Consider the following 27,827-nt stretch of genomic DNA (forward strand, 5'->3'; position numbering starts at 1 on the left):
TTTCTCATCCCTTCCTTTTGGAGAAAACTTAATATTTCAGCTGGAGTGGGACTTCCCAATAACTTCTTCTGAATCTCCCAGCTCACCAGAAAGGTCACCCAGGCCAAACACCACGTGATTATTTCTCATAACTGTCTACAGGACCCGGCAGGAACCCATTCTTTTCCTCACTATCCGTCCAGTAAGGCATTTCTCACCAGGATCCTGCTGACTACACCAAATGTAGTGCAAGTATTCATTATGGATCCCTGTAAGAAAGGCACTCAGACTCCACAATATGTTAATTAAAATACCATTTATTGAAGATAATATTGGAGACAAAGGGGATGGCATTTGAACATCTTACAACTCTACAGATGCTGTGAACCCCGAGTTCTGCAGATCCTATCCTTGCTGAGGTTCCCCAGCATCCTCGTCTTTGGAGTTATGATAGGATTTCCTTAGAATTAAATAATTCTATTCATCACTTTTACCGTCAAGCAAAAGGATATTCACAGTCACTAACACAACAGTTTTTCTGTTAGGACCACTTAATTGCTCCTGTTTATTCTCCCCTATTCACTCAGAATGAAGAAGGCAGTTACAGGGCAGCAGATTAAGCAACAGGGGCCTGGATTCTCCCCTTCCCTTTGCCCTGCTGTTCCCCCTTCTCTCCCAGTTGTGCTGTGACAGAGGGCACAGGCTTCAAACACAGCATGAGAGCTCCAGTGAGAACACTTTGCAGCTGTGTCAATATTTGAAAGCTGCAAGAGTTCAGTCAGGCACCACAGGGGGAGCAGTAGAAAGCAGTGCAGCTTCAAATTTAAGCCCTCCCGCATACACCTGTGCTCCCACTGCTCTGTCTCCAAGCCCTCAGGGCAAAGACTCAGCGCATCTGCCCCGACTTCAGAGAAAATAGCTGAAAATGAGGATATCCAGCAGCTCATCAGCTGAATTTTACCTACCTGCCTCACCTCAAATCAAGGTATTGTGGATCTGACTCTAGTACCTCATCTACAAACTAGTCATAAAAGTTTATGGAAAAAGTTGAAAGAAAGATGAGTAAAAACCACAATGAACAGTTTCTCAGATGGTCACATTACTGTCTTCACAGTGCCCCAAAAGCAAATTGTGCTACTGATGATTCTCAGGTGACACTATCCCCTCCTTTTGCAGTGGGCATAAAAAGCCCAAAGAACTTAGGCCTCTGAACAAAACTTTCTAGGGAAACGCAGATGTTGGAGAGGGTCAAGATGGAGACAATGAATGGCTAAAGTTAAGGAGGTGGCAAATGAAAACAGTTTGTGTAAGAAATGCAAGTGTGGGCAGGCAGGACTGAAAGATCTCTGCTAAGGCTGATACTGTTGATTTCTCCCTATAAGGCCAAACTTGCATGGCCTTTGGAAATGTGCACTTCTTTCCAGGTACCAATTTTATTCAGTGTATCTCAGATGGCAGATGAGCACTAAAGAAGATGAAGCAGTGGGAATATTTGGGGTGTAGTTGCAGTTTTGCTGTCTTTTAGCTTTATGGTGCAGGAACAGGAAAGAACTGGAAGACAGGAAGCAAGAATACAAGAAAAAGAACAAGGAAACAGATTAGCCAACCCCATTTGCATGTGGCGGGGGAAGGGAAAATCTGAGCATACTGAAATGAGCTGTTGAATCCTTACCTGGACAGGTAAGGCACTTCTTGGCCGGGAACAGTGAAAATTCACTGTACAATGCTCCTAGTACTGTGAGAAAGGAAACGATCCTTTACCATCCAGTACCAGAGAGCCAGGAAGCCAACAGCAAACAAAACAGGGGAAAACAGAGGAAAAACACTGAGCCCTAGCTCTAAGGCAGGACTTTGCTTCTGCTGGTTTTGAAAAATGGTTTTCAAAAAAAAACACAACAGGGACACCTTGTAAATGCTTGTAAATGCATCCCAGCAATGTCTGGCATTAGCATCACGCTCATGTGGTCAGAAATGCTGTTGGGCTCCAGCATAAAATCCCAGAAAAGTGCTTGAATAGCAACAGTTAAGCAGGAAAAGAAAAATTTGAAAGGAAGGAATTGTTCAAGGCTGCTGCTTTTAGATTTTTCCCCATGGTGCACCATCACCCGCTGACAATGTAACAGGCAGAGCAGGGGCCCTGCTTGTTAAAACGCTGTTTCCTCTCTAAGTTATTCCCATCAACAGCCAATGCCTTCCCTGCACCAGGCCTGGCACGTGCAGGTTCATAGCAGCTACTGAAAAGACCGAGCTCTACACCCACAAGTTACCTCTACTGCTACTATTTCTGCCTGGTGCTGAGCCCCAGGGCCTTTGTTGCCACAGAAAACAAAACAAAACAAAACAAAACAAAACAAACAAACAAACAAACAAAAACAACAGAGCTAGGTTTACACTTTAATATTCTGCACAGAAGCTCTGCAAGCTGAGATAGTCAGGTCCCAGTCTCGACCTCCACCACTTCGGCCACTGCTCCGAAGCCCACCCCCTCCTGGATGATGACCACGTCACTTGGTGAGCCCTTGTCCTGCACAATAACGCACTTGTCCTCATGCTTGGAGATGGTGATTTCAATGACATCCTTTGTCGATGGCAAATGCTCAGCAGGTCTCCTGTGTGCCTCAGGACCTGGGGGGCTGCCCTGAGGCTGGTAAGCAGCAATGCAGTGACCACTGGCTGTGATCAGGAGCTCTGCCTCATTCTCTGGCTCTAGCACCTCCACCATGAGCAAGGCAGGCTCTGCCACCTCCTCCTCTTGATGGCTTTTCCTCTGAGGCCTTCTCCTTGCTGCCTGGGGTAGGTCCACAGCAAGAGAGGCCCCTGCGGTGTTCAGTCCCTCAGGGTCCTTTTCCGCCTTGTGGGCAAGCATGTGGCGCACCAGGCTCTGTGAAAAGTTGTAGCCCATGCTGCAGAGCTCACATTGGTAGGGCTTGTCAGGCAGGTGGCACTTCTGGTGGCGCCGCAGCTTGGTGGCCAGGGTGTAGGACTTGCCACAGTGCTCGCAGGAGAAGGGGCACTGCCCGCTGTGCAGGACCCGGTGCTCCTGCAGGTCGTGCTTCGTGCGCTACGCCTTGTCGCACTGGGGGCATTCGAAAGGCCGCACGCCCCGGTGGGCCAGCAGGTGTGGGCTTTGAAGCTCTCCTCCGAGCTGCAGCTCTTGCCACACTCCGTGCAGAGGAAGGGTTTGTGGCCAGCGTGGACGAAACGATGCTTCTTGAGGTGGCAGAGCTGCAGGAAGGCTTTGCCACACTCCCCGCACCGGTACCTGCGCCTGGCCAGCTCCTTGTGGGACAGGGCACCTGGTGGGGGACCTGGGCTGCCAGCATGACCCCGCACCAGCTCCATGCAGTCCTCCTGCTCTCCAGGCTGCTCCACTGAGCCCTTTTCCCCATGCTCTGGGATCCCAGCTTGGAGGCTTCGCAAACTTTGCTTTCTTTCCTGCAAGTCCCTATATCCTCTCCTGAAGGCCTGGGCTGCCGGGGTTCTTCCCCAGCTGTCCTGGCCCCACAGCCCTTAAGGCACTTCTGGAGCTGCCCACTTGAGGGCAATGACAGCTCCCGCTCTCCCGAGCACGCCTCTTTTTGCCCCATCTCCACTTTTCCTGCCACGGATCTCGGCTCCGCACCCTCGTCCAGTCCTTGCCCTTGGCATTAACTCTCGGGACGGCCTGGAGGTGCCGATTCCCGGCCCGTGGCACTTTGTCTCTCCACAGCTCATGTTTGGGAGCGGGGCTCTCCCCTCCTCGCTTCGGCGCCGGGCTCCAGCCCGCTCCGTGCTGCCGGGGGGGAGGCGGCCGGGGCGGGGAGCGTTCCCCCGGCGACACGCCGCCCTTCCGCCGGATACGGGGCGGCCGGCAGGGCCGGGAGGAGGCCGCTGGAGGGCCGCAGGTACCGGTGGAAAGGGGGGGACACGGAGCTGGGAGCGGGGCGTGAGGAGACGGGGAGAGGGGCAGAGGGCGGCGGGGCGCTGCCTGCCCCCGCGCCTCAGCGGCGCGGCTGCGTGTGAGCGGCTGCCCGTGAGGGGACACTGAGCCCTTTTCCTGGTGAGTCGCAGCCTTAATGTAAGGCTTTGAGGTGTGCTGCTGAGGAGCTGGCTGCCTTTTGTTGTGTTACGAGGAGAGGAGCCCTCCAGAGGGGCTGTGCCTCACAGGAACGCTGCCTGCTGAGGTGTCCGTCGCTGTTACTGACCGGTGGGTGCAGCGAAACAGGCGTTGGGGCAAATAAAACTAAGCTGGGAGGGGCTGGGGGTGGCAGCACAGGCAGAGAAATCATTGAGACACCCCAGGACTGGGATTCCTGCTTGGCTGCAGCGTGGCGGTGGTAATTGGTCGGGGAGAAGGAGCCATTGGCCTTTTGGTGGTGTTCTCGGGTGGAAGGACGGGCCCGGGGGGTGCTAACGCGCGTCCCATGTGCAGGTTTACTTCGGGATTAATAGTAGGGCTGGAAGAAAAACAGGAAAAGGAAACTGCAGAGGAGGTAGGGTTTAGAAACAAGTGATGGCGAGGCGGTGAAACTGGAATTGGAAAAAAAACACCACCAAAAAAACACCACCAAAAAGTCTGTGAACAGCAGCCACCAGCACGTCATCGATACCAGAGAGCTGCCTTCCCTGGGTGAATTCTGGTAGGATCTTGTACAGGGAGTGTCCAGCAATAAAAACTGTGTTTTAAAGGGCCGGGATTTCTCTCTGTCTGCAGAACGTGCTGTTCTGCACATCTCTGTGTTAGCCAAAAAGTCAGTTTTTATTAGAGAGCCAAGGACGTGGCTCAGCAAGCATTGAGATCACCAGGAAAGGTGCAGAAAACACTTGGAAAAATGGAAGGAGTTGTCTTGTTAGAGCCTGGCTTCTGATGTCAGGAGTGATTCTTGAGTTTTTAAATGCTTGAGCAGGCTTCGTACTTTTTAAATCTAGCTGCATCGCTTTCCTTACATTTTCATTGGCTGTGCAGGGTGTGCGATTTGCATCTTGTCGGGACATTTATCTAAGAACCGTGGGGCTCTTAAATTGTGTTACATCTGCTAAAATGCTGGTGGTTTTTTTTGACAGCTACTTCACCCTTACACTGACGCAGGAGCACTTTCTGTTTAACAACAGGTCCTGCTTCCAGGTCAGTTTTGGCTAGACAGGTGCAGCTGTTCTGTCAGAAAGTAAAATGTGTGCCCATAAGGGCATAGATCCCTATTTAATTTCTTACATCTGAACCTTCAGCTCCAGGTCTGTTTCTCAGTGCCCACTAGTTCCTGGGCACTGAGAGGGTTGTGTTTCTCTGAACTGCTCTGATGTGGGAGATGCTGTGCTTTTGGCTTTTGTACAGTTGGTAAAGGACTGGGGGAAATTCTGTGAGAAGCCTTCTGGAATCCCCTGGGCCCTACAGGCTGGTTCACAAGCAGAGCCTGCGATCTGTGAGGATTGGATCCTCTTTCCATTAACATTTCTGTCGTGAAGCACTAACCTAGAGCCGAGCAATGGAGCTGCCTGCCCCGTAGTGAAAAAAAAAAGCAGATACCTGGCAAGTCTGGCAAGGGGTAAGGACAGTTTTGGCAAGAGGCTATTTTGGCTCCTTTTGCAGTGTGGAACTGTAAGGATCCTAGCGATGACTTCCTTCTACCTCATGGTGCCACACTAGGATTAATTTCAGGAGCATGCCCAAGGGGAAGTCCCTCGGTGGTGTCCAACAACCTGCCCTTGTGCCCTGGTGAAGCGCTGCCAGGTGTCTCCGAAGCCAAGTCATGATCCTTGGAGCAAGAAGTGAGGAGACCTGGTGGCTTGCTGGCCCCATGGGAGTGCTGCCGCTGCTCTGTAGGAAGATTTGGGTTTGGCCCCTGAGCACTTCGGGACCTTGCTCTGGGGATGCGGTTGCTGTGGGGCATTCTGGAGAACTGGAAGGTGTCTCAATAGGTCAGTGGGTGCAGGTGGGTCCTCTGTCCCCACCGGGGCTGGGAATTCCCTGGGAACTGGGTGCACTCGGGGCCCACACGCAGCAGGCCGCCCTGTGGGGCCGCGGATGCTGGCTTGTGGGGCCGCTGAGCCGCAGCGGGGAGCGCTTTAAGCACACTGAGTCACAGGCACTGGTGCCTGGCGTTACCATAGGAATCCGAGCAGTTGCTAGGGGTGGGGAGCTGGCTGTCACTCGGCCCTGCTGCTGCGTAGTTCCAGCATGAGCTCATGGTGCAGAGGAACCTGATTTCTTGCTCCCTGCCACTGTGAGAGCAGAGGTCAGACAGCTCTCAGCCCTTGCGGGAGGAGGGCAGGGAATAACTTTGCCTGGGCCTCCGCTCGGCTGCTGTGCTCAGACCCCTCGTGCTTGCCATTCCGCTGTGGTGATCCACTGCTGTGTGTGTCTTGCTCGTTCTTGTTTTGGGAATCCAATTTCTTTTGCTTAGCCATAGCTCCCAGCCCCCTGGGAGCCCGTGAGAAGTGAAAACTGGTTGTAAACTGATGAGTAAGAGAGAACGCCTCCCGTCCTCCCAGGGAGTAATCCAGGGACAGGGGGCAAATGCCGACTGTCCAGTTCTGTGCTCACATCCCCGTGGCTGCCTGCTCATCTTCTCTGGATGGATGCACACGTTCAAGCTCTGGGGATGGAAGATGCAAAACATCGTCTCCCCCCTCCATTCTGCTAAAGGAAATAGCCTTGCTCTGGGTGTCATCTTTCCACAGAGAGGTGTTGTGCCTCCTCTGATCATCTTTGAACCCTGCACTCCCCTCGTAATGGAAAACAAGCACGAGCCTGCCCGCGAACCAGCGTTACAGAGAATCTTGCTGATGCAAGGTGTCAGTTTGTTTTGCTACAGTTCCTCTTGGCTCGCGGCCTGTTGGCCCTGAGCTGCTGTCCCTGTGGTGATGCTGGCTTTGCTCGGTGTGAGCAGTCGAGGTCTGCCTGTCTGTGCTGCCAGTATTTCCTTGCTTATTTCCAGGAGACTGACATTAGAGGGCACCAGCAGTTCCCTAGGGGTCTCCCAAAGAGCTGGTACCCTTGGAGGGTGCTGCGTCCTGTGCCAGCTCAGAGCTGGGTCTGACAGAGCATCTGCTCCAGGTGGGAGTGAGAAAATCCTTCGAAAATCCTGTTTTGAGAAACTCGGAGCTGTTCACTTGTGCGTGCAGATCCCAGCACACCGAGGCACCCACTTTGGTGTTGCTGAGAGCTCTGGCCCTCCCCTGTGGGGAGAAGGGGGGGTGATTCCTGGGAAAGCTTCCAGCGCTGGGCCAACTGTGGAAAGGGCTGGGCTTTGTGCCAGCCCTTCGGAGGGAGGGGGAGCTCTTAGCTGCAGTGAGTGTGTCAGGCAGGGGCTGGCATAGCCTGTCGCCTTCCTGGGCGGCTCACTGCTGCTCCTGTGCCAGGAGAGAAACTGATCTGGACACAGCTGTGGTCAAGCAGAGCCTCACCGAGCGGGTTGGTACAGGCTCCCGACGGCCTTTTGGGAGCAACTGGCACAAAAAAGCTGACATATGTCGGTGCTGCTGGGAGGAGGAGGAGTTCCTGCTTGCCTTGAGGGGGAGGGGAAGCACGATCTTGGGGTAGGTGAAGAAAAGGCGGGCTTGGGGGAAAATCAGGGAGAAGAGGAAGAGCCTCTTTGGGGAGGGAAACTCGTGGTCTCGGTGTCTCACCTAGCCATCTCTGCAGTCTGTGTTCTAGGCGCTGCAGGACAGACGGCGGCATTTGGGCACCATGGCTACAGACCCGCTCTCAGAGCTTCAGGATGACCTGAACTTGGATGATACCAACCAGTCCCTCAGCCAGCTCAAACTGGCCTCCATAGATGATAAGAACTGGCCAGCAGATGAAGTCCCTGCGTTCCCCAAATCAGGTAAGTGTCCTAATAATTTGAGGGCTGGCTTGAGGCCAAAAAGGAGTTGTTTGTCCTGCATCATTGTGGTCAGATCTGCACGCAGACAGAGTCCCAGCTCCATCTAAAAGCTTTATAGACCCATTACTGTTGCACCACGCCCGAGTGAATTAGCCCTGCCATTGAATAGCACTGAAAGCTCCGAGCCAGCTGCTGTAAATGTATTCTTTGTAAATATATTCTTCTCAGTTCTGGCACTGCCTGCGCTTTGATGGTGACAGTATGGACACGCTGTAAATCCTTGAGTGTCCTCTGTTATGGTCTCTTGCAGGACAGTTTGATCTTCCTGGATAGAAAAGTCTTGAGATGCCATATGGGAAGCAGGACTGGAGAACTGGGCTGTTGCTCTGAAAGTCTGTAGGAATGCAGTCAACTCCTGTGCTATGAACTGTTGCCCGAGGAGGTGTGGGAAACCAGCTGAAGGGCACGTAGGGCAGCCAATCCAGATCCCTTCTGCTAATTGCTTGTTCCTTATGTTTTGTGCAGAGGACTCCAAAGGCTCCCCTGAGCCCGTCACTCACCTGCGATGGGATGATCCCTACTACGATATCGCCAGGCACCACATTGTGGAAGTAGCAGGTAGTCTTTGCTCTCTGTTTTCCCCTCGGATATCTTTGCAGCTGGGCTGAGGCAAGGTCTCTGAAAGGGAGTTGTGGGGGCATTTGCTACGTGCCAGGCCCAAGTGGCAATGACAGCTGGCATCATAAAGAGAAGGAGCGCCAAACTCCTTGAATGCTTGCCATAAATGCAGTTTTTCACTGACCTTGGTTAAACTTGCATTCTTTCTTGGTTCTTGCTGTCTTGATTATATTATTAGCAGGACTTGGTCACTTTTGTCAAATTGTTTTAGGTGTGTATCCTTGACTGTATCCTGAGCACAAGACGTGGATTCTACATGATAATGTCACACAAATTACCTAGTTGTGAGCTCCCTCAGCTGACTGAGTGTGGCAGCTCTGTTGTATCCGAATGGCCAGTTTGCCATCCTGTCCTTATTCAGCATTTTTAGAAACCTGAAATATGGGGGAGAGGCCTGTGGTCCACTGCAAGGAAGGACCTGACCATTCAGGGTTGCAAACATTCTGATTTCTTCTGTGTAGTTGTCTCATCAACATTATTTTAATTACGCTAACCCTCAGCATTTACAGCTGGGACCTCCATGAGAAAAACTCTTGGAGACCGTTCTTAGGTCGCTGTGGTAAGTCTGAGGGAAGGTCATTCTAGTTTGTCTTGCATTCCCTGCTTAAGAAAAAAAAAGCCTCTTCAACCTGTTGGGACTTGACACACTTCCTCCTTCATCATCTACAGCCACCTCCTTCCCTTCCTCTCGCCGTTTCTCTGTACCTTGATTCCTGCCCCACGTAAGAATTTGCAGAGAGGCGGAAGCACAAGCTGGAGTCCTCCTGATAAAGGGTTGTTCTGCAGCTGGGCTGGGTTAGAGAGGAAAGATTTGCAGGCAAGAACCTTGGCAAGAGTTGTCCTGACATTATTATTTCCTAGGCTGTCATCTAGAATGAAGTTCCTTTCTCCTGACCTCTCATGTTACATTTTTAGGGAACAAAATGATAATGGCAAACTCAAAACCTTCTTTGTCTCCCTGTGTGCCTTTGGCTGCTTAGGATGACAGGCAGAGCGTTTAGCATTTGAGCCCTTGTGTCTTCCAGATTCTCCACGAGCGCTTTGATTTGCAGATGTGTTAGTAACCTGCTCCATGGGGCTGGGCTTCCAGGACTGGAGTTAATTTGGGTCTGCACTCTGGCCTCCCTGCTGCTGAAATTGCAAAGGAACAAATGCGTGGAGTCCTGCCCTTTCAGTGACTGTAGCTAGAGCGTTTGTAATGCAAGCGGCAGAGGTGCCCGGTGTTCCTGAACTCTGGGAGCTGGTGAGTTAAGTTGCACTGTTGTTCGCTGCAGACAAAGCCCAAGTGCTTAGCAGAGTGTTTAGATCGCAGACATCGATAAGACTGGAATGTCGACCCAAGCCCAGCACATGCTTTGTGCTCTGCCTCTTGATGTTAGCACCAGCCTTTCTGCGGGATTCCTGTTCCAAGGTAACACGGCGGCTGTTTTACCAGCTCGCTGAGTATCCCTGCGGAGGAGATGATGCCTCGGTGGTGCTGGAAAGCAGCCATTTGACACAGGCATCTAGGATAGCACACGAAGAATTACCTAACTTCCTGGAAGCGTTTCAGGCCGGTAAGATGGCTGCCTGGGAGGTGTGCCTGCCTTCTGAAGGGCATCTCTTCCCCGTCATGGCTTGAATTTGTGTTTCGGGTGAGTTCCCCGGCCCTGTTTGCGTGTCTGTGCAGTGCAGCAGCATCTCGCAGAGCCATCTGTTGCTGGCTGCCATGAGCCACTTTCCACCACTAGCCTGTTTATCTGAAAATGTCTGATAGGGCCCACCACAAAATGTGGTGCAATGCCTTTTCTGGGTAAAGAAGCCCAGCTCCACGTAGTGGGTTTGCTGGCGCTTTCGTTTTGAGGCTCACTGGTGTTGTCTCATCTCCTGGAAGTAGGATTTATGAAGGTGGGGGCTGGAGCTGAAGCAGTTTTGTTCAGTTTTCTTGGTCAATAATTAATAACATTAACCGTTCACAGAATCAGACAGGGTAATGTTCTCTGGGCTGTCACTGGAGGCAAACTATCTGGGGAAGCTGGAAAAATCCTTTTAGAAGTAGCCTGGGGAGTCAAAATCTCGCTGGGGGATTAAAGGGGAACCGTTTGGTGCTGGCTCTGCTGACGAGCTGTGCTTGTCAGCACTTCTAGGTGCAGCCAACGTTTGCCACGCTGAGTCTGAAGCAAAACAGCTCCACCCCAGCTCTCCTGTAAATATGAGCAGGTGGCAGCAGATCAAGGGTAGTTTTATCCATTCTGCTGTTTATGAGCTTTCACTTCTGTGTTCTTCCCTGCTCTTCGCTTCAGAGCAGAAAGCATATGGCTAATTCTGTTTGTGCTTTCCCCAAAATACATTCTGGGGTGCTGATGCTATTTTGAGACAAAAGCAGAAGGCTGGTTACCGTCCTTGGGCTGAGATCCCAGGGTTATCCTGTGTGGTCAGAGCACTAACTGCTTCTAGTGGGCTGGTGCGTGGTGTTAATAGTAGCTTATTTTAAAAACATTAAAAAAAAAAAGGAAAGGAAATTAAAAAAAACAACCACCAAAACAAACTAAACCCCAGTTCTGATTACAGAAAATTAGCGTGCTCGTTTTCTTGCTGACTTGAATTTGTGACTCAAATCAAGTCATGCCAGATTTCGCTATCACAGCTATCTGGCTTAAGAGGAAGGAAATTATTCAAAAAATAAAGTTTGCCTTAAAAAAAAAAGTTTCCATTTTCATTTCCCCCACTTCAGAACAGCGCAGCACTTTCATGGAAGCTCCCCTTCGTGCCCTGTGCTCCTATCTCCTGGGGGCTGGGACCTTTCTGGAAGGGGCCGTGCATCACGACCTGCCTGACCTGCCTTTTGTCCACGGAACAGAGCTGGCGTGTCATTGCTGTTCCTAGGGGGGTGCCTCACAGGGAGACAGGACAAAAGGCGCTGTTACGAACCAGAATGTTTTAGGAAGGCTTGTTTTGGTTCAGGAATTTAATGTTTTTTGGAAGGAAAGAGACGGCACTATTTACCTGCCCTTTCAGACCTGCCCTCAGCGGTTTGTTTTTGGAGCATCTTACGGAGGTGGTGGAGAGGTCCCTGTGGTTGTGCTCTTCCTGACTCTGAGTTCTTCTTTCTGTGAATGCTGTAGCAAATTAATTTGTCTTTACACGTGGATAAAGTTGGAGCAGATGTAGCTCGGTTTCACTGCACAAACCACTTCTGCAAAGTGATATTTTTTTTTTCCTTACGTCATGTAATGCTTGGAGGAAACACGGGCTTCTGGCTGAAGGCTGTTGAACCGTCCCACGTCCCAAACTTCTGATAAGTTTAAGAGATGCTGTGTCCTGCTGCCAGGTCTGCTGTGGCAAAGGTGCTGCTACGTAGTCCCTGCCCAGTGACTTCAGTGCCTTAATGAGGTTCAAAGCATGTTTCTGCTAGTCTTGTGGGAAATCTGCTGCCTCCCCCCATTAATGGGCAGCCTGTAGGGCTGCCCTTGCAGAGAAGGCTTGGTGCCAGTGTGTAGTAAGACCTGCTACTGAAATGGGGGAGCCAGGTGGCAAGCTGGAGCTGTTCTTGAGCATTACTAGATGGCAGAGAATCCTTTTTCTTTGTGCCAGGTACCAAACCTGCCTAAAAAGCATCGTTGCTGGCTGCAGGTGCCAAAGTTGTAACTAATACTGACGATGGTGGTGATGGATGTGGGGAGATAAAATCGATCTTGGAGCAAGCACCAGTAGCTGCTGTTGCACCAAGCAGGCAAAGGCAGAAGTTGCAGACAAAGCTTGCTTAGGAAGTAGGTTGCATCGTTGCACCCCTCTGATAATAAGGGTCCTTTCCCTTTCTAGCACGGTGCATTATTTTGGGCTCCGTTAATGTGGGAAGCCTGCATTTCTGCTGCATTTGAATGTGCTTTCTGGCTTTTGCTCTTTTTTTTTTTTTTTTTAACAGTATTTATATGATACGGAATGACGAGTTGCTTCTGTGGAATTGGGCCCATCCAAAGGCAGCCCAGCTTCTGCACCATGTTTTGAGATAAGAGATCAAGGGAATGGAGAGTTTCTCGTTAGACCCTTGCTCTACTGAGCTTCCTATGTCAACAGGCCCATTTGGGTCTGGGGAGCATATATGGTTGTGGGAGAGATGGAAAGGAGCTGGGGATGGCAATAAATGCCTTCATAACCTCCTCCCTGAACAGAAAAAACATTTCCCCCCCTAATTGCCTTTTTTTTTTTTTTAATTCAGAATCTAATAAGACTTTTTTATAACCTGTGTTGAAGATCCAAATTGTCCTCACGTTCCTGTTAGTGAGATTTGGCTTCTCCCAAAACAGTCTGTTGAGCGTGCTGTTCATACAGAGTGATGTCATCCTATGTACACTTTGCAGGTTGTTCAAAGGACCTTAACTTTCCGAATTTGTGGCATTTAACCCTTTTAAAAGTGGCAGCATGGTGGTTGCCATTTTGTTGGTGGGGGAGGTGTTAACTGCGAGTGCCAGAAATTGGACTAGGATTATGCAGAATTTGTTGCAAATTCAGGAAAGAGGCTCAGGAACTCTGGGTACAGGATTACCACCTCTGTTAGTTATGGTTACTTTTGGAGAGGAGCATGGGGGAAAGATGAAGGAGCTTAATTGCTGCACAACGGCAAGTAAATGCATCCCAGCGGCAATCTGGCTAGACTCTGAGACTTTATGCTCAAGGTTACTTTCTGGAAAAGAGCGCAAAACTTGGCTTGCTATAACCTTGTTTCTGTTCCTCCAGACCAGGGTGCACTTGATGGGGCCCAACCAGGTAGGTAGATGTTTTGTGATGCTGTAGATCCTGGTATTCCTTCAGCATGACCGTGGCCTGTAGCTGGGTTATCTCAGGGGAGCCCAAACTTTGCTCAGCCTTGGGCTGTGCTGGCAATTTTTCAGGAGTCCAAAGGCTGCACAAAATTGTCGTCTGAGGACTGCACCTCTGCCTCAGGCACAGCAGTATCATCTGAGCCAAATTTGGCCCGTGGGCTTTAACTTGGGGCACTTTGGGGCTGTCGGGTCTCAGTGTAAATCCTGTTCCTCTTCTGGTGGTGGCCTGCTTGGACCAGTTCAGTTCGAACACAGAGATACCTCGTTGTCGTGTGTGCTTCAGAAGCTCATCCTAGGATTGTTTCCCATTCCTTCAGACGATCCGCTGCTGCGTGCACTTACTGTGCAGCTGGCACTGAAATTGGATTCTCCAGCTGGAAGCTACTATGAGCAAGTTCTTCGTTTGGCTGCAGAGATGTTGGGTTTTGGTCACCTGTTCCTTATTCCAGCCTGAAGCTGTGCTAGACTGCTCTGTGCTTGCTGAGCATTTGTTAATAGTCTGGCCTTCAGCCCCAAGCCTTAAGGATTCCACACTTCTCGGTGTAGATTAAATTCTCGTGGTATGAAATCCTTTCTGCTGTTTCTGGACAGCAGGCCAAGATCTTCGCACAGTCCATGGAAATGCTGATCCTCATTACACGGGTTCTTGTCCACCATTTGCTGTGGGAGACATCCTTCTGTTTTACATTATTTAATCTGATCTTTTAGGTTGTGTTTTGTTTTTTTTTTTAATCAGTTAGGGCTTTAGTCACTTGATAAAGCTTGATAATTCCAGCAGAGTTTGGATATTGGGAGTATCTAGGTATAAGATGTCTTGTATTAAAATGTTGCTACTTCAACCTCCTTACTTTCTTTTCTTGAGAGGCTACATCCATGTTGGAATTCCTCGGGCATCTAAAATCTACTGTGGATACTTTAACACAGCACTGTGTCATAAGTTTGCCACGAACCTGAAATTTCATTAGTGGAGGTTTTGTTTTTTTTTTTTTTTTTTTTTTTGTTACTGATGGTGGCTCTGATAAGCATCCTGAGCTTTGTGAAACTTGTGTAGGGGTGTTCTGGATTTCTGTAGTGGTGTCTCCTCCTTCTCCCTGACCTGGCAGCTTTGTTGCTTTACTGATGACACTAGCTTTTCACAGAACCACTGAACAGTTTGGGTTGGATGGGACCTTAAAGCCCATCAGGTCCCAACCCCTGTGCTGCAGGCAGGGACACCTTCCACTAGAACAGGTTGCTCAAAGCTCCATCCAGCCTGGCCATGAGCACTTCCAGGGATGGGAAGTGTTTGGTGGCAAGTTTTATCTGTCTACATTCTCTCAGTATCCACGTACCAGCAGGATCTTCTCACTTGCATCTTCCATCGAAGTGGGATCCTCAGCTGAGGGTATCTGGCAAATGAGCAGGGCACCTGAGCTGCACGTTTACTGGTAGCATCAAATCGCGGCAGAAAAGCTGACTGATAATTTTCAAGAGAAACACCTAGAAATATATAGCAGGATTTGTGAGTCAAGCACGTACTTTCCGTGTTGGTCGTACAGATTTGTTTAGCAGAGTCCTGTCTCAGGACAGTCCTGCTACCTTGATAGGAATTCCTGCTCTGGTACGTTTGCTTTGCTGCGGGTTGCAAACCTTAGCCTTGGTGATTAAACTTCAGCTGTTCTAGGAGCATGGTCCTACGCTGATGGTTTGGAACTGCAAGAATGGTGTTCTCAGCCCACGTCTCAGGAGTGCATTGGAAACACTGCTTTTCAGGAGGGAGTTGGAATTGAATTTGGGCCTTAAAAGCACCGCAGCAACGTTCAGGAGAATCAGCGCATCTGAGTGCCACAAGTCAATATCTATTTAGATGAGCAGCAGTCTTGACTGGTAGGCTCTGCGTGTTGGCTGCTGTCCTGCTCTTTGTTGTTTACAAAATAATAATTGGGAATTCCAGCCTATAGGGAGGTCGGTGGGTTCTGGAGTACCCTGAAAGTATGTTTTATGCATGAACATACGAAGGCGTGCACTCTGTTGGGGTGCTCCAAGAGTGCTAACATATATAATTGCCTCCTCGTTGGTTTGTTGTTAACTATTGCTGAGCATTTCTGGTCTGGGAGAGGTAGCAGACAGCCTGAGAATCTGAGCAGCTACTTCATGGTCTACAGTTGTGCTCAGTGGAAACTGTAGGTACTTGCGCTTGCAAGCAAGGGGTGAAAGTGTAGATAGATAAAATTAATACTGCAAGCAAGAGAACAAACAGTACAAGGGATGGAGCATCTGGGAAAGATCAAACGTGATAAGGAACCACTCAGTCTGAGGCAGAGGCCACCTGGAGGCAGTTTCCTCTGGCAACCAAGAATACATGGAATGGGCTTTAGGTTCTTGTTCATAAACTGGGACCAGCTGATTGTTCATCTTTGATGCTCAGGAGCTGAACTTTATATCCGGAGAAACCAGATCTGATATACGTCAGGTGGAAACAGGATTGGCACTGAGTGGGTTTGAATGTTTGTGTTGACAGGCTGAGCCCAGTGTGAAACTCACAACTCAGTAATGGGCGTGCTGGTTCCTGTGGAGTTCTCATGCAAAAATTCATTTGTATTTGGAAGGCAAAAAGGGCCACTCCTTTTCCAGTGATCCAAGGGACTGTAGGTAATCTTTTGGTGTGCTTGGCCCTGTAAATTATCCAGGGGAAACATGCCATCTTCCCTGTGGCAGAATCGTGGATTGTCTGTTTTTTCTTTTATCAGCAATCCCAGGGCTCTTCACCAAGGCTGTGTAAGAAATGAGATTCTGGACTGTGCATAGGCCCTACTGAAGGCTTTCATGTCACTCTGGAGGAAGGTGCTCAAGGTTTTGGGTTTCCTGACTTGTGATTTGTCCAGCCTGGAAGTCAGCGCCCAGGAGCCTGAGCGGGCTGTGTGGCCATCTGCAACATCACACGAGGATGGAGCTGTACTGCAGTTCTCCACAACCAAGGCCTGCCTTCGTCAAGCTTACATCTGCTTCACGCCCTCAGACCATCCATGTGGATCTGAGTTGCATCCTGTTAACTGAAGACAGCAGCTATTCTGCTTTAACAGAGCTGTGAACTGCACAGATCGGTGGGCTTTGTGGCCGTTTTCTTTCATCACCACAAAACTCAGCAGATTCTCCATGCTGCCGTCTTCTTGCTGCTCTGTGCAGGCATGATCCTTTGTCTTCCAGATGGTGCCATAAAAGTGGTTAAAGACCACTGGGTAGAGCCACAGTTTGCTGTGCCCTCTTGCCCAGAACTTTCTAGCCTTTCTTTGTTCTGTAGACACCTCACGTGCATTTGAGCCAGCCCTAAAGTTCACAGCAAGCTACCAAGAAACTCCGGGCTAGGCAGAGAGTGGGCTGCCGTGGGATGTGCAATGTGATGTTGGTCTCGTGGCCTGGCTGTGCCTGTACCCGGTTGTTCCAGACCATCCTTGCATCACTCTCTTCTAGTCCTGCTTTCTGGGTCGTGTGTCCTCCTGAGCTGCCCCCAGCTGCGCATGTGTGTGTCAGTGTGAGCCTCTGCCAGCCTCTCCTGGGCTGTACCCAGTGCTGCCTCAGTGTCCCTAACCTTTGTAGAGGCTCTGGCTTGTGTGCATCACTACGTTCTGTCTCGTGCTGTCTGGTGAGTGGCTTAAAAGTGAGACTTGCAAGGGAAAAACAGAAGTGAAAAAGCAGAGGGAGTCTTCTTCTGGCCAGGGTAGGGATAAAAGATAGGTCTAGAGGCTTCTTAATGTCGTGGCTTGTGTATGTAAATTCTCTGGCTTCCTTTTGCTGCGGCAGTGGTCGTCTGTTACAAACAGGCATTGCTCCTGGAAGCCTCAGGTTTGCTCAGGTTTGATTTAAGATCTCAGTTGCTGCATGGCAAGTCTAACCAAGCAGGGTTTGGACACTGGAGCCCATGCAAGGGAGAGGAAACAGCTGCATGCTCTGAATACTGCAAATCCAGCATGGGGAAAAGGATATCTTTCAGGAGGAATGTGTACTAAAGGGCTATCCTGCATATAAGTAGAGATCTTTGCTGCTTTCTGTGATGTGGTCTGAATGGGATGGTTGTGCTGCAGGGGAGGGAGGAGGGCCTTCTTGAATATAGCCTCAGTAGCCCCTTTCACTGTGCTGTGCTCCTTCTGATTTGACAAGAAACCATTGCTCTCAGAGCAGGGTGAGTAGCCAAAAAGACAAGAAAACGTTAACCCTTGACACTGAAGGAACAATTTCACCTCCACGGGTGCTAAGAAGTAAGTCATCCTTATGGAAATGAATTCGGGGGGGGTGTCCATCTGGGAGAGGACCAGATTTCCCTCAAACTCTGCATATCCAAATGATTTGTGACCTGGTTCTCACTTACCCAAATCCCTCAGTTCCCCCAGCGTGTCTGCTAAGCGTGTCCATGCCCACCTGCTTGGGTTTTGTTCGTGATGCCGGCAGAAATACGCCGATGTATGAAGAGCTGCTTTGGGGAAGATTTGGCTCGTTGTCTCTGAAGCCTCAAGAGGTGGCTGGGAGTGTCCTCCCCTAAGATGATGAGGTTGCTTTATGGGTTATTTGGCTCCTTTGTGGTGGGGAGTGTTTTCTGCTGGGGTTTCAACATAGAATTGGCTCAGTTGTGCCACACTGCGCAGTTCCTTCCATTTCAGAACGGGAAAATACAACTGTAGATGGAAAAACCTGGGAAGCAGTGAACAGCAGCTTGTTCTGCAGACCCCTGTGGAGAATCTGGTGGGGCTAACCTGGTCCATCTGTAGAAGAGGCTTGTGATGATGCTTGCTTCTCATCTCTGGGATGTGGCTGGGCCTGCCTGTTTCTGGGAATTTCTTGGTTTTCAGGATGTGAAACTGCTTTGTTCCGTGTGCAGGATGAAGCTGTAGGTGACACAAAAGCCACGCACACCAGACCATGAGTAGTCTGGGACTGTGTGCAGAAGGGGAGGAGCAGTTTTTGTGCCTGTGAGGGGCAGTTTTCCTGTGCCTCCCTGTGCACACATACAAGGGGAGCAGTGGCCTTGGGAGCAGCGTTGCAGGACTAATGCTCTGGGTACTCTGCTCTGTACCGGAGGCCTCCATTCCTACATGCTCTGACTCATCCTGGCTTCCAACTCTTCCTCTTCTTTCAGGGCTGGAGCATGGACTGTTCTCTGTTCATATTGCCAATTTGCCAGGCCCTTGGGGTTCAGGTTTTTGCTCCTATACTAGGCCTCTGGCAACTCTGCTGAAAGTCAGGTTTACCTTTACTGTCAGCTTTGGCAATCTCAATTTCTGCCTTGTTATGGTGGTTTTCCATGCTCCATTACCCCTTTGCTGCCAAGACCACAGCGTAGTGCTGGAACTCCCTGTAATCTCTGGCATTTCATCTGCAGGTGATGACAAATATGGAAGGAAAGTCATTTTGTTCAGTGCCTGCCGGATGCCCCCAAGTCATCAGCTTGATCACGTGAAACTGCTGGGGTGAGTAGTGTCTTCGGAGGCTGCTATTAACTTCTTAACCCTGACACAATTCCCAGGTACTGGATGCCTGAGGCTAAATCTATATGGAGTGTCTTCTTTATCTTGACATGTCCTTGCAAAGTGCTTACATTCATTGATGGGAATACAAATCCTCTGCTATGGCACGCTAAAAAGAGGCCCAAAGGGAGGACGAGCCTCTGTGTGGCAAAGCACGAAGCGAGTTCATCAGCTGTCTGTTTTCAGGTACCTGAAATTCACACTGGACCAGTATGTGGAGAGTGATTACACACTGGTGTATCTGCACCACGGCCTGACCAGTGAGAACAAGCCATCCCTGAGCTGGCTGCGAGACGCCTACAGGGAATTTGATCGCAAGTGAGTAGGGGGCAGCAGGCAAGGGTGTAGCATGCTGCTCTGCAGCCTAACACAGGAGATCTTTCCCCTGCCCCCACGTAGCCTGGTGATCATAATTTACTATTGCTCGTTTCTACTGCTTGTGGAGGTGGTTTTCTTTTTGATGCAGGCTGAATCACAGGATGCCCAGCTCTTCCTGGCCAACGGGCAAGCAGCAAAATCAGGAAGCAGTGCAAGTGTGTCAGCCCCGTGGTATAATTGTTGCTTCTTGGTGAGGCTGGTCACTGCTGCTGCATGAATGCTGGAATAACGTAGAGCGTGCCCTTAGGCTGCTGGGCAGCCTGACGCTGCTATCAAGTGTGGAAGAGCAGGGTTCTGGGGAGTGGTGAGGCAGAATCCAAAAGGAATGGAGCATTTGGGATGCCTTAAGCTTGTGAAAAGGTTGGTTTCCCTGCTTAAGGCACAGTTCATCCTTACTTAGCTTCTCTTGGCAGGTACAAGAAGAACATCAAAGCCTTGTACATTGTGCACCCAACCATGTTCATCAAGACCCTGCTGATTCTCTTCAAGCCTCTGATCAGGTAGGAAGCCTCTGGGCACCCACATCCTCACACTGATGGGGAGTAATGGGGCAGTTCTTGGGGGGGGGGGACACAAGATGTGCCCAGGCTGCAGAGCCTGCCCTGCTGGCCCTTGCCCTCTGCTGTCTCCTGTTTCTGAGCTCAGAAATATTCAGATGCAACAACTACCAACAGAATATGCAGATCTGCGCTGCTCCTTGGTTATCCAGCCAATTGGAAGTAATGTGGTGCAGGCTCTGCTAATAATGAAAAAAGAAGAGAGAGAATTGGTCTAAATTATACTTAATTCGTTGTGTTGATGCTGAAATCCTAACTCTGTAAAATAATCAAAAAGTTGTCTGCAGCTTACTGCTGAGCTTAGGAAGGAGAAAGCCAGGGCTTTAGGGAGGCTGCTTCTGCAAGGGCTTCTGATGGGACCTGGAAAGTCTTGGCATCTCCTGGTAAAATATGTGGAGTTGTAGAGCTGCGTGGGCAACACCTCTGCTGTTCAGCCATACTGTCTCATAGCCGTCAATGTCTCTTTCAGACCCCTACTCTGCTTGCCTGTAAGAAGTCCACCATTATTCTACTGGATTTCCTGATTCCTTACCTGCTACTTGTCTCTTGTTTTTCAGCTTTAAGTTTGGACGAAAAATCTTTTATGTGAACTTCCTCAGTGAGCTGGAGGAGTACGTGAAGCTGGAACAGTTGGGGATCCCGAGCCAAGTGCTGAAGTGAGAGTGCTACCTATCTCCCGTTTGTTTAGGGCTCTACAAGAGGGGATTTTACTGGATGAATGGCAAAGGAAAAAAGAGATTGCACCGCCTATGCAGTGTTTTTTGAGGGAGTGGTGGCAAATTACCAGACTGTTGTTTCTCTTCACTGTCTCTCCTGTGTGTGCACCCCAGTACCCAGTTCTGTCCTTGAGTTAAAAAAAGCTTCTCCAGTGGAGCACCCATCATGCCCAACCACCCCTCAGGGGCTTTCTGCAAGCTATTGACATTAACACTGTCTTGGACCTTGTGGTGTGTATCTGCTCTGGCTGGGCAACCATTTTCCTCCCTTGGCACAGTTCAGCTTGTCTTTGAGACTTCCCAAAGTTACCACAATCTTGGTCCAACCACCCGTCCCTCGCACACTTGTGCAACTGTCTCATCACAAACAGTGCTGCCCTGACCTCTTTCTTGTGCTGTTATCTTCAGCTTCTCCAGCTCTTGATTCCATATATATCTTCCTTCCCTTCTGCTTTTTGTTTTTTTTCTGGCAACCAAATATTTATATGTGTTTATCTAGGGCTGTCTGTCCTGTTTTTGCATAAATGGAACCATGCAAAGGCTGGAGGTGATACTAGTGTGTTAGCAGTGGGTCATGTGCAGTGTGGGGTTTGTGCTCTTTCTGGAGGTGGACTGGCTTTTTACTATTCTGTCTTGCCACAGATACGATGAATATCTGAGATCCCTGCAGAAGCCTGCCCAAGTGCCCCAGAAGCCAACACCCCCACGCCCACCACTGCCAAACCAGCAGTTTGGAGTCTCGCTCCAGCAGTGAGTATCTCTGGATTATGTTGATTTAACTCTGACCTGGTGGATATGAGGTTACTGTATTTATAACTGAACAGCTGCAGGAGTGGTTGTAAAATTTTTTGCAGTTTGGACTTCCGACAAAACTATAATCATCCTTCTGAGGAACTCTGTGTTCATGTCCAGGGCCTGACTGACTCAGTTCAGTTCAGCTCTCTTTGTTCCCGGACTAGATCCTAACCTCCATCCTAAATTAGAATGAGGCTGTTTCTGCAGCTAAGGCTTACCAAAGGAGAAACAAAACAAGGACCATGAGGACAGCTCCATGCCACTAAAAACTTCGTTTAAGCGAAGGAAGTACATGAGACGTGGATTGAGGTGTCTTTACAGTGCTATTTTTATTGAGTAGGACTGCAGATCTTTTTTTTTTTCCATATCATAATTACTATTTTAAAAGCACTTCTACTTACCCTTGTACTGATTTCCACCACCCATTCCTGCACAATGACACCGGCAAACACAGACACTGGCAAGGGATAGTGATACTGGCTAAGTGCTGAAGGTATTTTTAACCTTGAGTGCAATTTTGTGGCTGTGGAATGAGGAGGGGCCAGCGTTGTGTGTCCAGACAGATCCTCTGAATGTGGGAATGCATTCCCCAGCTGCAACACAACATTTCCAAAAGTAATCCCTGTGTTGCTGTGTGTCTGAGCCTGGTAGAGGCCTGAGAGGGGTGAACAGCTCCATACCAAGTGGTACAGACTGTGCAAGTGAGGGTGGCACAGATGCCTCAGCATCACTAGGCCTTCCTTGACAGCTGTTGTGTTGGTGTGTCTTCCATCACAGGAACTGGGTGGATAAGTTTATCCCATGTATGTCTGTGTCAGCTTCCTCCTGCCTTTGCCCACAAGAGGGAAAGACAAAGGCAGTTTAACTCTCTTCACCTGGTTTGTAACTGGCAACCTTGCCTTCTGGGAACCCTGTTGCCCTGGTGTCTACATGCTATGGTTTTTATGGAAGACAAAGAAAATATTGCTGTAGTGTGGTAATGATCCCAGACTTGCTCCAGTGAATGACAGCACGATGGGTGAACAGGAGAGAAGGCAGGAATAATAGGTGAACCGGGGGACTGGGATAGCAAGATCCTGAGTGCCAATCAAAGGTAGTGCTTGTGTGGGCAACTTCAGTTCTCAGGGGCTGCATGCTGGGCAGGGAGAATGAGTTATTGTAACCTTTTGTCTCTTCCCACAGTCTAAGGGAGAAGAGCCCTGATCAGTCTCCTGTTCCTCTGGTGGTCAGAGAGACCATTGCTCATTTGCAGGAGCACGGTAAGTGTTTAAGGGAAGCTGCAACTCCTCATAATTATGATTGTTAAGACCCATGTTCTTAGAGACTCCTGCGTATCTGATCTTTCTTCTCCATCTGCTCTCCCTTGACAGCTCTTGCAACAGAAGGGATTTTCCGGAGATCAGCCAATACACAGGTTGTCAGGGAGGTCCAGCAGAAATACAACATGGGTAAGTGTCCCAGCTCAGCAGAGCCCGTCTCATTCTCTGACTCCTACTGTCTAGCTAGAACGGTGTTGGAGCTAGTCCAGCATGGCTCTTCACCTTCTCTGATGAGGCCCCATCCTCACCTTCTCTAGGGGAGGCCCCATCGGGGATAGACCTGAGTTGCAAGGAAGAAGCATCTGACACTGCATAGTATTTCTGCTGTGTGGGAAGCATAGTTCTTCCCACTCCTGTTTCCTGCACTGCCCTTTTCTGTCCTGAATATTTCCCCATTTCTCAGGGTAGGATATACCACGTTTGTCTAGTTATGCCAGAGGGACTGAAGATGACAAGGAAGAAACCTGGTCATCTGTTCGGTTTGCTTTTTTCTAATGAGTTAGTGATGGATTCAGCAGTGCTTTGCATATGCTTTTGGGACACATTTTTTCACTCTGTTAGAAGATGTTGTGCTTCATTATCCTCTTACATTCTTTAAAATGCTGCTTCCGCAGTTCTGGGCTCTGACCATCGTGCCACGTTCTGTGGAGGAGATCCTACCTTGGCCAGTGAATGCTGAATCTCTGCTTTACTTCCTCAGGCGTGCCGGTAGATTTCCAGCAGTATGAAGATGTCCACCTCCCTGCTGTGATTCTCAAGACCTTCCTGAGGGAGCTACCCGAGCCCCTCCTCACTTTTGGCCTCTACAGCCATGTTGTCAGCTTCCAGAGTGAGTTGTAACAAGAGTGTGCTCTATATACCCTGCATGTTGCATTGGCCAAAGACAAATCTTCCAAACCACCCTTATCTGTGAAACGGCCAGTCCTGCATGGGATACCCCGTGACAGCAAACTGTGCTTTCACTGGGATGCGTGCTGAGGTGTTCATCTTTTGTGTGGAGAGATGAGAATTTCTCATGGACCTGCTTGTCCCATCTCTCCTGCATTTTAGGTGTGGAGGAGGAGAATCGTGTGGACGTTGTTCGCAAAACGCTCCAAAGTCTGCCAGAGGAAAACTACGAAGTGCTCCGTTTACTGACAGCCTTCCTGGTGCAGGTGAGCTGCTCTGAGATTTGGAAGTTGTCTTCTAGTTCAGTTGCCTATGCCTTGCATCGGCTTTTTGCCTGCCTGCTCCCTCCTTCCCTTTGAGAAGAAATGAGTCTCAAGCTAGCAGATTGCCTCTCTCTACCCTATGTTCCTCTTATATGGGGTCTCATGACTGAGAGGTGCAGGCAGGCATTAAGCCAGTGTGAGCTGTACCAGGGAAGCTGAAAGCTCCCCAGGGTGGAGGTACAACAGCAAAAATAACTGAGTAGAAGATAGGACTAGGGGAGGAGTCACAGATCTACCCTAGATCATTTGGTTAGTGATGATCTGGACTGCAGAGGTACTGCCTGACAGTGCTCTTGGTCCTATTATCATATGGCCTGATTGTTGAGCCATAGTGGGATGTGGGGAGTTTCAAGATGTTGCTCCTCACCTCCAGAATGCTAAAAATCATGTGCCATCTTCTGGCAGTGGGTCTTCAGCTTCTGCCTGCCATCGTCCTTCCAGTTTACCTGGAGAGTCTGCCAGCTCTGGCTTTGGGGAGGGTGGAGGGTAGCTGCTCTGTCATTCTGTAGGATTCACGATGGTCTCTTTTCTTCCCACGTAGGTCTCTGCTCACAGTGACAGAAACAAGATGACAAACACCAACCTGGCAGTTGTGTTTGGCCCGAATCTGCTGTGGGCCAAAGATGTAGCCATCACCCTAAAAGCCATCAACCCCATCAATACCTTTACCAAGTTCCTGCTGGACCACCAGAAGGAGCTTTTTGAGAACGTGGAGGCCTGAATCCAGGCCAGCCCATTCCAGCACACTGTGCCCACCTTCCCACCTTCTTTCCCACCTTGTCTTGGAGCTGTGACCAAGCTGCCTCCAGTGTAAAGGGACCATTGATCCCCTGGGTGATGAGCAGAATGAGGGCTGTGGAGATGGTGGAGAAAGTGTAAGTAAGCAGCAGATCTCTTGCGTCAGGTGGGGATGGGAGCTGGTCTCCCGGCTGCTGGGTGGAGTCCTCCCCAACCTGCCAGTCTGTGCAGCTCCTCCAGGGCTCATCACCAGCCTGCCGCCCTATAATGACCCGCCTTCCTTTCCTCCTTCCCTCACCTGCCTTTTTTCTGCCCTCCTGGTCCCTTCCTCAGCAAAGATCTTTTTTGGTTTAAACTCCCAACAGCCCCAGCTCGCTCCCCTTGCCTCAGCTGGGCTACCAGGGCTAGGGCAGACTTGCTGGGTTTGTGGCAGAGGTGTTCTTGCTGAGTGCCATCTTCCAGCACTGAACACGCATCCTGCCTTCTCCCAGAGGCACCTGAAGCACTGAAGGGAGCAGGCAGCCCTTGTGCTTCATGTAGCATCGTGCTCTGCACTTGCAAACACCTCTCCAGGCCCACGGTTTTGACCAGCAAGTGAAATACAGGTTCACAGCACGTGGGCTGTGTAGGCCTGCCAGACTGCAGCACAGGGAAGCTGAATTCAGCCCGTATTCCTCTGGGCTCACCCACTCCAGGTACTCTTCAGCTTTTACTGGGGTGAGGTTGCTCCTGTAGTTACCCAGCTCAGGTGTTTTTGTCCCTCCAGCAGCATTTCCAGCCTGGCTGGGAAGGTTCGTGCTGGACCTGGCTGTGCAGGGGGCTGGCTGGGGCCCTTTCCCAGACGGGAGGAGGTGCCCTGGTGGCACCGAGCTGCTGAACACCATGAAGATCACTGCCTTGCCCTGTGGCAGCAACACGAGGCCTCTTGTACTCCTTCAGGCGTGTGTACCTGTGCTGCCAGGCACAGCCTGCCTTGGTGGTTCTTCTTTTTTCTTCAGTTTGAGCAGAACTTTCTCTAGCACAACGCAACAGTGAGCGTGGCCTTGAGGGGAGGTCTGGAGCCTCGCTCTGGGGTGCACCAGGCCTGGCTTACAGGTTTCTGCCCCGGTGCTGAGCTCTCGTGTGCCAAAGTTGTGAGGGAACAGCTATTCCATGCTGAGGGCCCTGCCCTCTCTCCTCCTCGCTTCATAGTTCCCTTGCATCCTGCCATGGAAGCCTCCTCAGATACATCCTCTATGCCCTGGAGAAAACTGGGAGGTCTGGAGGCAGGTTTAGGGCAGGATGTGCCCGGTGCCTTCCCCGAGCAGGGCATCGCTCTGTCGGTTTGGGGTGGAGCCTGCTGGTGGCCTGAGCTCAAAGCGATCCCTGCCCTTAGCCTGGGCCCGAGGGAGCTTCTGAAGCGGGGAGCTTCTCGCCTTATTCCTCTGGTGTTATTTACCTTTGTATCTCGTGCCCTGCATGCCTGGGCCAGTCCCGCTCCCTGTTGCATCTGGCCCCGGGGACAAACGGTTCGGACCAAACAGAACTCATTTTTTTTACAAGCTACTGGATGCTAAATGGGGCTTGCCTCTTCACAGCCTTTCAGCCTGAACAAAAGCTGGTGCCCCAGCTGTAATGAAAGGTAGCGAGCCCTGCTGCGGGGCTGATGGAAGCGGCTGTTTCTGCTAAGCTGAGGAGCGGGGCTGGGTGCCAACACAGGGAGCGTGGTGGGGCAGCACCCGGCTGGCTGGGAGGCGGCACAGCGGGTGGGAGCTGGGCATTGCTAAGGCTGGAGCCAGAGGTGTGCTAGGGCAGGGCTGGGCCCCATCCCTTCTAGGTAGAGGGGACGTTGCCCCAAGGAGGCTATGAGGTTGCCGAGTTTCCCTCCTTCAAGAGTAGGACTCTTCCCTGTTTGGCCAAGATAGGAGCTGCTGCAGTTAGGCTTTACCAGTGGGGAGACGCCTGCTCTGGCTCTGCAGCTGGCTCTGGCCTTGCTTGCATCTCCCTACAGGAAAGGCAAACCCAGCTAACTTCTCCAGGGACAAACAAGCTTGGAACAGCAAGTGCCTGTCTGCTGGGGCACGAGGCCTTGATCCTACGCGCAGCTGCAGCTCTGGGCAGGGTGGCAGGTTGCAGCCCATGCCTGGTGGCCAGGAGCAGCACTGGTGTAGCTCAGCTGCTCTCCAGGGGGAGAGCCGGGGTCGCTGCAAGTGTCTGTGTTCCCTCTGGAGTTTGTTGGGTGGCTGTTTTTTCTCGTTTTGTTTTTGTTTTTTTGTGAATTTTTGAAATCCAGTTTCCTTTTTTTAGCAAAAAGGAGCCTGGTGCACCCCCTGCAGGCAGGGATAACAGCCTGCTCCAGGTCAGTGCCTGCAGGGAGCAGATTTGGAGGGTGTTCAGGAAGCTGCTACTGGTCGTGGTGGGAAAGTGCTTGAAAATCCTGGAAGGGACCCAGTGTAAATATCCCCTTTCCTCCCAGGCTCCTCATGTGGGAGCTGCCAGGGGCCCTGGAGTAGGCACAGTAACCGGGGCTGCTTTTGCTTCTGCACTCTCCCCTCCTGAATGCCTTCTTTGGAGAGATCCCTCCTGTGATTTGAGCAGGGAACTGGCCTGGGCCTGTCCGCAGCCTCTGCTGGGTGGATGAAATCCCCTTGCCCGCTGGGCAGCCTCCTCGCGGGGAGCACCGCCGGCAGGGCGCAGGCCTGGCCGGGCTGCTGCTGTCCTCTGCGTGTCGCTGGGGCCAGGATCTGCTGCGGGTGCCCGTCTTTGTCATTTTTCTCCTCGTAGAGCTGCCCAAGGTCTCTGGTTTGTCTTTCAGGTTAGCAATGAGCCATTTCTCCCTGCGGGGATGGAGAATTTGCTCTGTTCCACACCTCTGCTTTTTAGCACCTAGGCCATTCCCCCTCTGGGGTGCTGTCTTACCTGCCCCCGGTCACTCCCTGCTCCCTGCCCCAAGCTGCGCTGTGGTATCAGAGGTTTTGGGTAGTGCAGAGGGGGCTGCAGCCGTCTGGATGCCTTGTGGCAATGTCTGCAAATCTGACAGAGAGCTGAGCGCCAGTTTGGTCCCTGTTTCCTCTTTGAAGCACAGGGGCCCCTGTGCAAAATTTTTGGCTTTGCTTTTGTTGCCGGTGTTCCCTGCCTTCTTTTCTGTCGACGTTCATTAGGTGCAGGGATGGGGTTTTCACAGTGGTATTAAGTCACATTGTTTATTTCCTTCTAATCTGCACCGATCTTGTATTTCACGGTTTGCACTTTTTGTATTTCAATAAAAACGGAAATGTAATCCCAGCTCCAGGTGTGTCTGTCCCGTGGCAGCAGCTGCAGCACCACTCCAAGAAGCAGAAGGCTGGCTGTGCTGCCAGCCACAGCCATGTA

General features: G+C 50.6%; 2 protein-coding genes across 7 annotated transcripts; one reads left to right on the top strand and one right to left on the bottom strand.

The window, feature by feature from the left end:
* Positions 1–276: 276 nt before the first annotated feature.
* ZNF408 (zinc finger protein 408) lies at positions 277–4,940 on the bottom strand. Its single transcript, XM_068684264.1, is given in 5 exon segments — positions 277–3,100; positions 3,103–3,383; positions 3,386–3,619; positions 4,276–4,415; positions 4,906–4,940. Coding segments are annotated over 5 exon segments (1,380 nt in total). The 3' UTR covers positions 277–2,410.
* Positions 3,611–27,740, top strand: ARHGAP1 (Rho GTPase activating protein 1). 6 transcript variants are annotated; one of them, XM_068683778.1, is made up of 14 exons: positions 3,611–3,863; positions 7,601–7,784; positions 8,310–8,402; positions 13,179–13,208; positions 18,618–18,705; positions 18,949–19,080; positions 19,554–19,640; positions 20,255–20,353; positions 21,056–21,163; positions 22,391–22,467; positions 22,579–22,656; positions 23,228–23,356; positions 23,578–23,681; positions 24,280–27,740. In XM_068683778.1, the coding sequence occupies exons 2-14, from the start codon at positions 7,646–7,648 to the stop codon at positions 24,457–24,459; spliced, it is 1,344 nt and encodes a 447-aa protein (XP_068539879.1). In that variant the 5' UTR covers positions 3,611–3,863; positions 7,601–7,645; the 3' UTR covers positions 24,460–27,740. The 6 variants fall into 6 exon arrangements, with proteins under 6 accessions (XP_068539879.1, XP_068539884.1, XP_068539880.1 ...); XM_068683779.1 differs by lacking the exon at positions 3,611–3,863 and adding an exon at positions 3,889–4,018; XM_068683780.1 differs by lacking the exon at positions 3,611–3,863 and adding an exon at positions 4,025–4,165.
* Positions 27,741–27,827: the final 87 nt, after the last annotated feature.

The sequence above is a fragment of the Anas acuta genome, chromosome 5, assembly GCF_963932015.1.
Source record: "Anas acuta chromosome 5, bAnaAcu1.1, whole genome shotgun sequence".
Taxonomy (NCBI): Eukaryota; Metazoa; Chordata; class Aves; order Anseriformes; family Anatidae; genus Anas; species Anas acuta.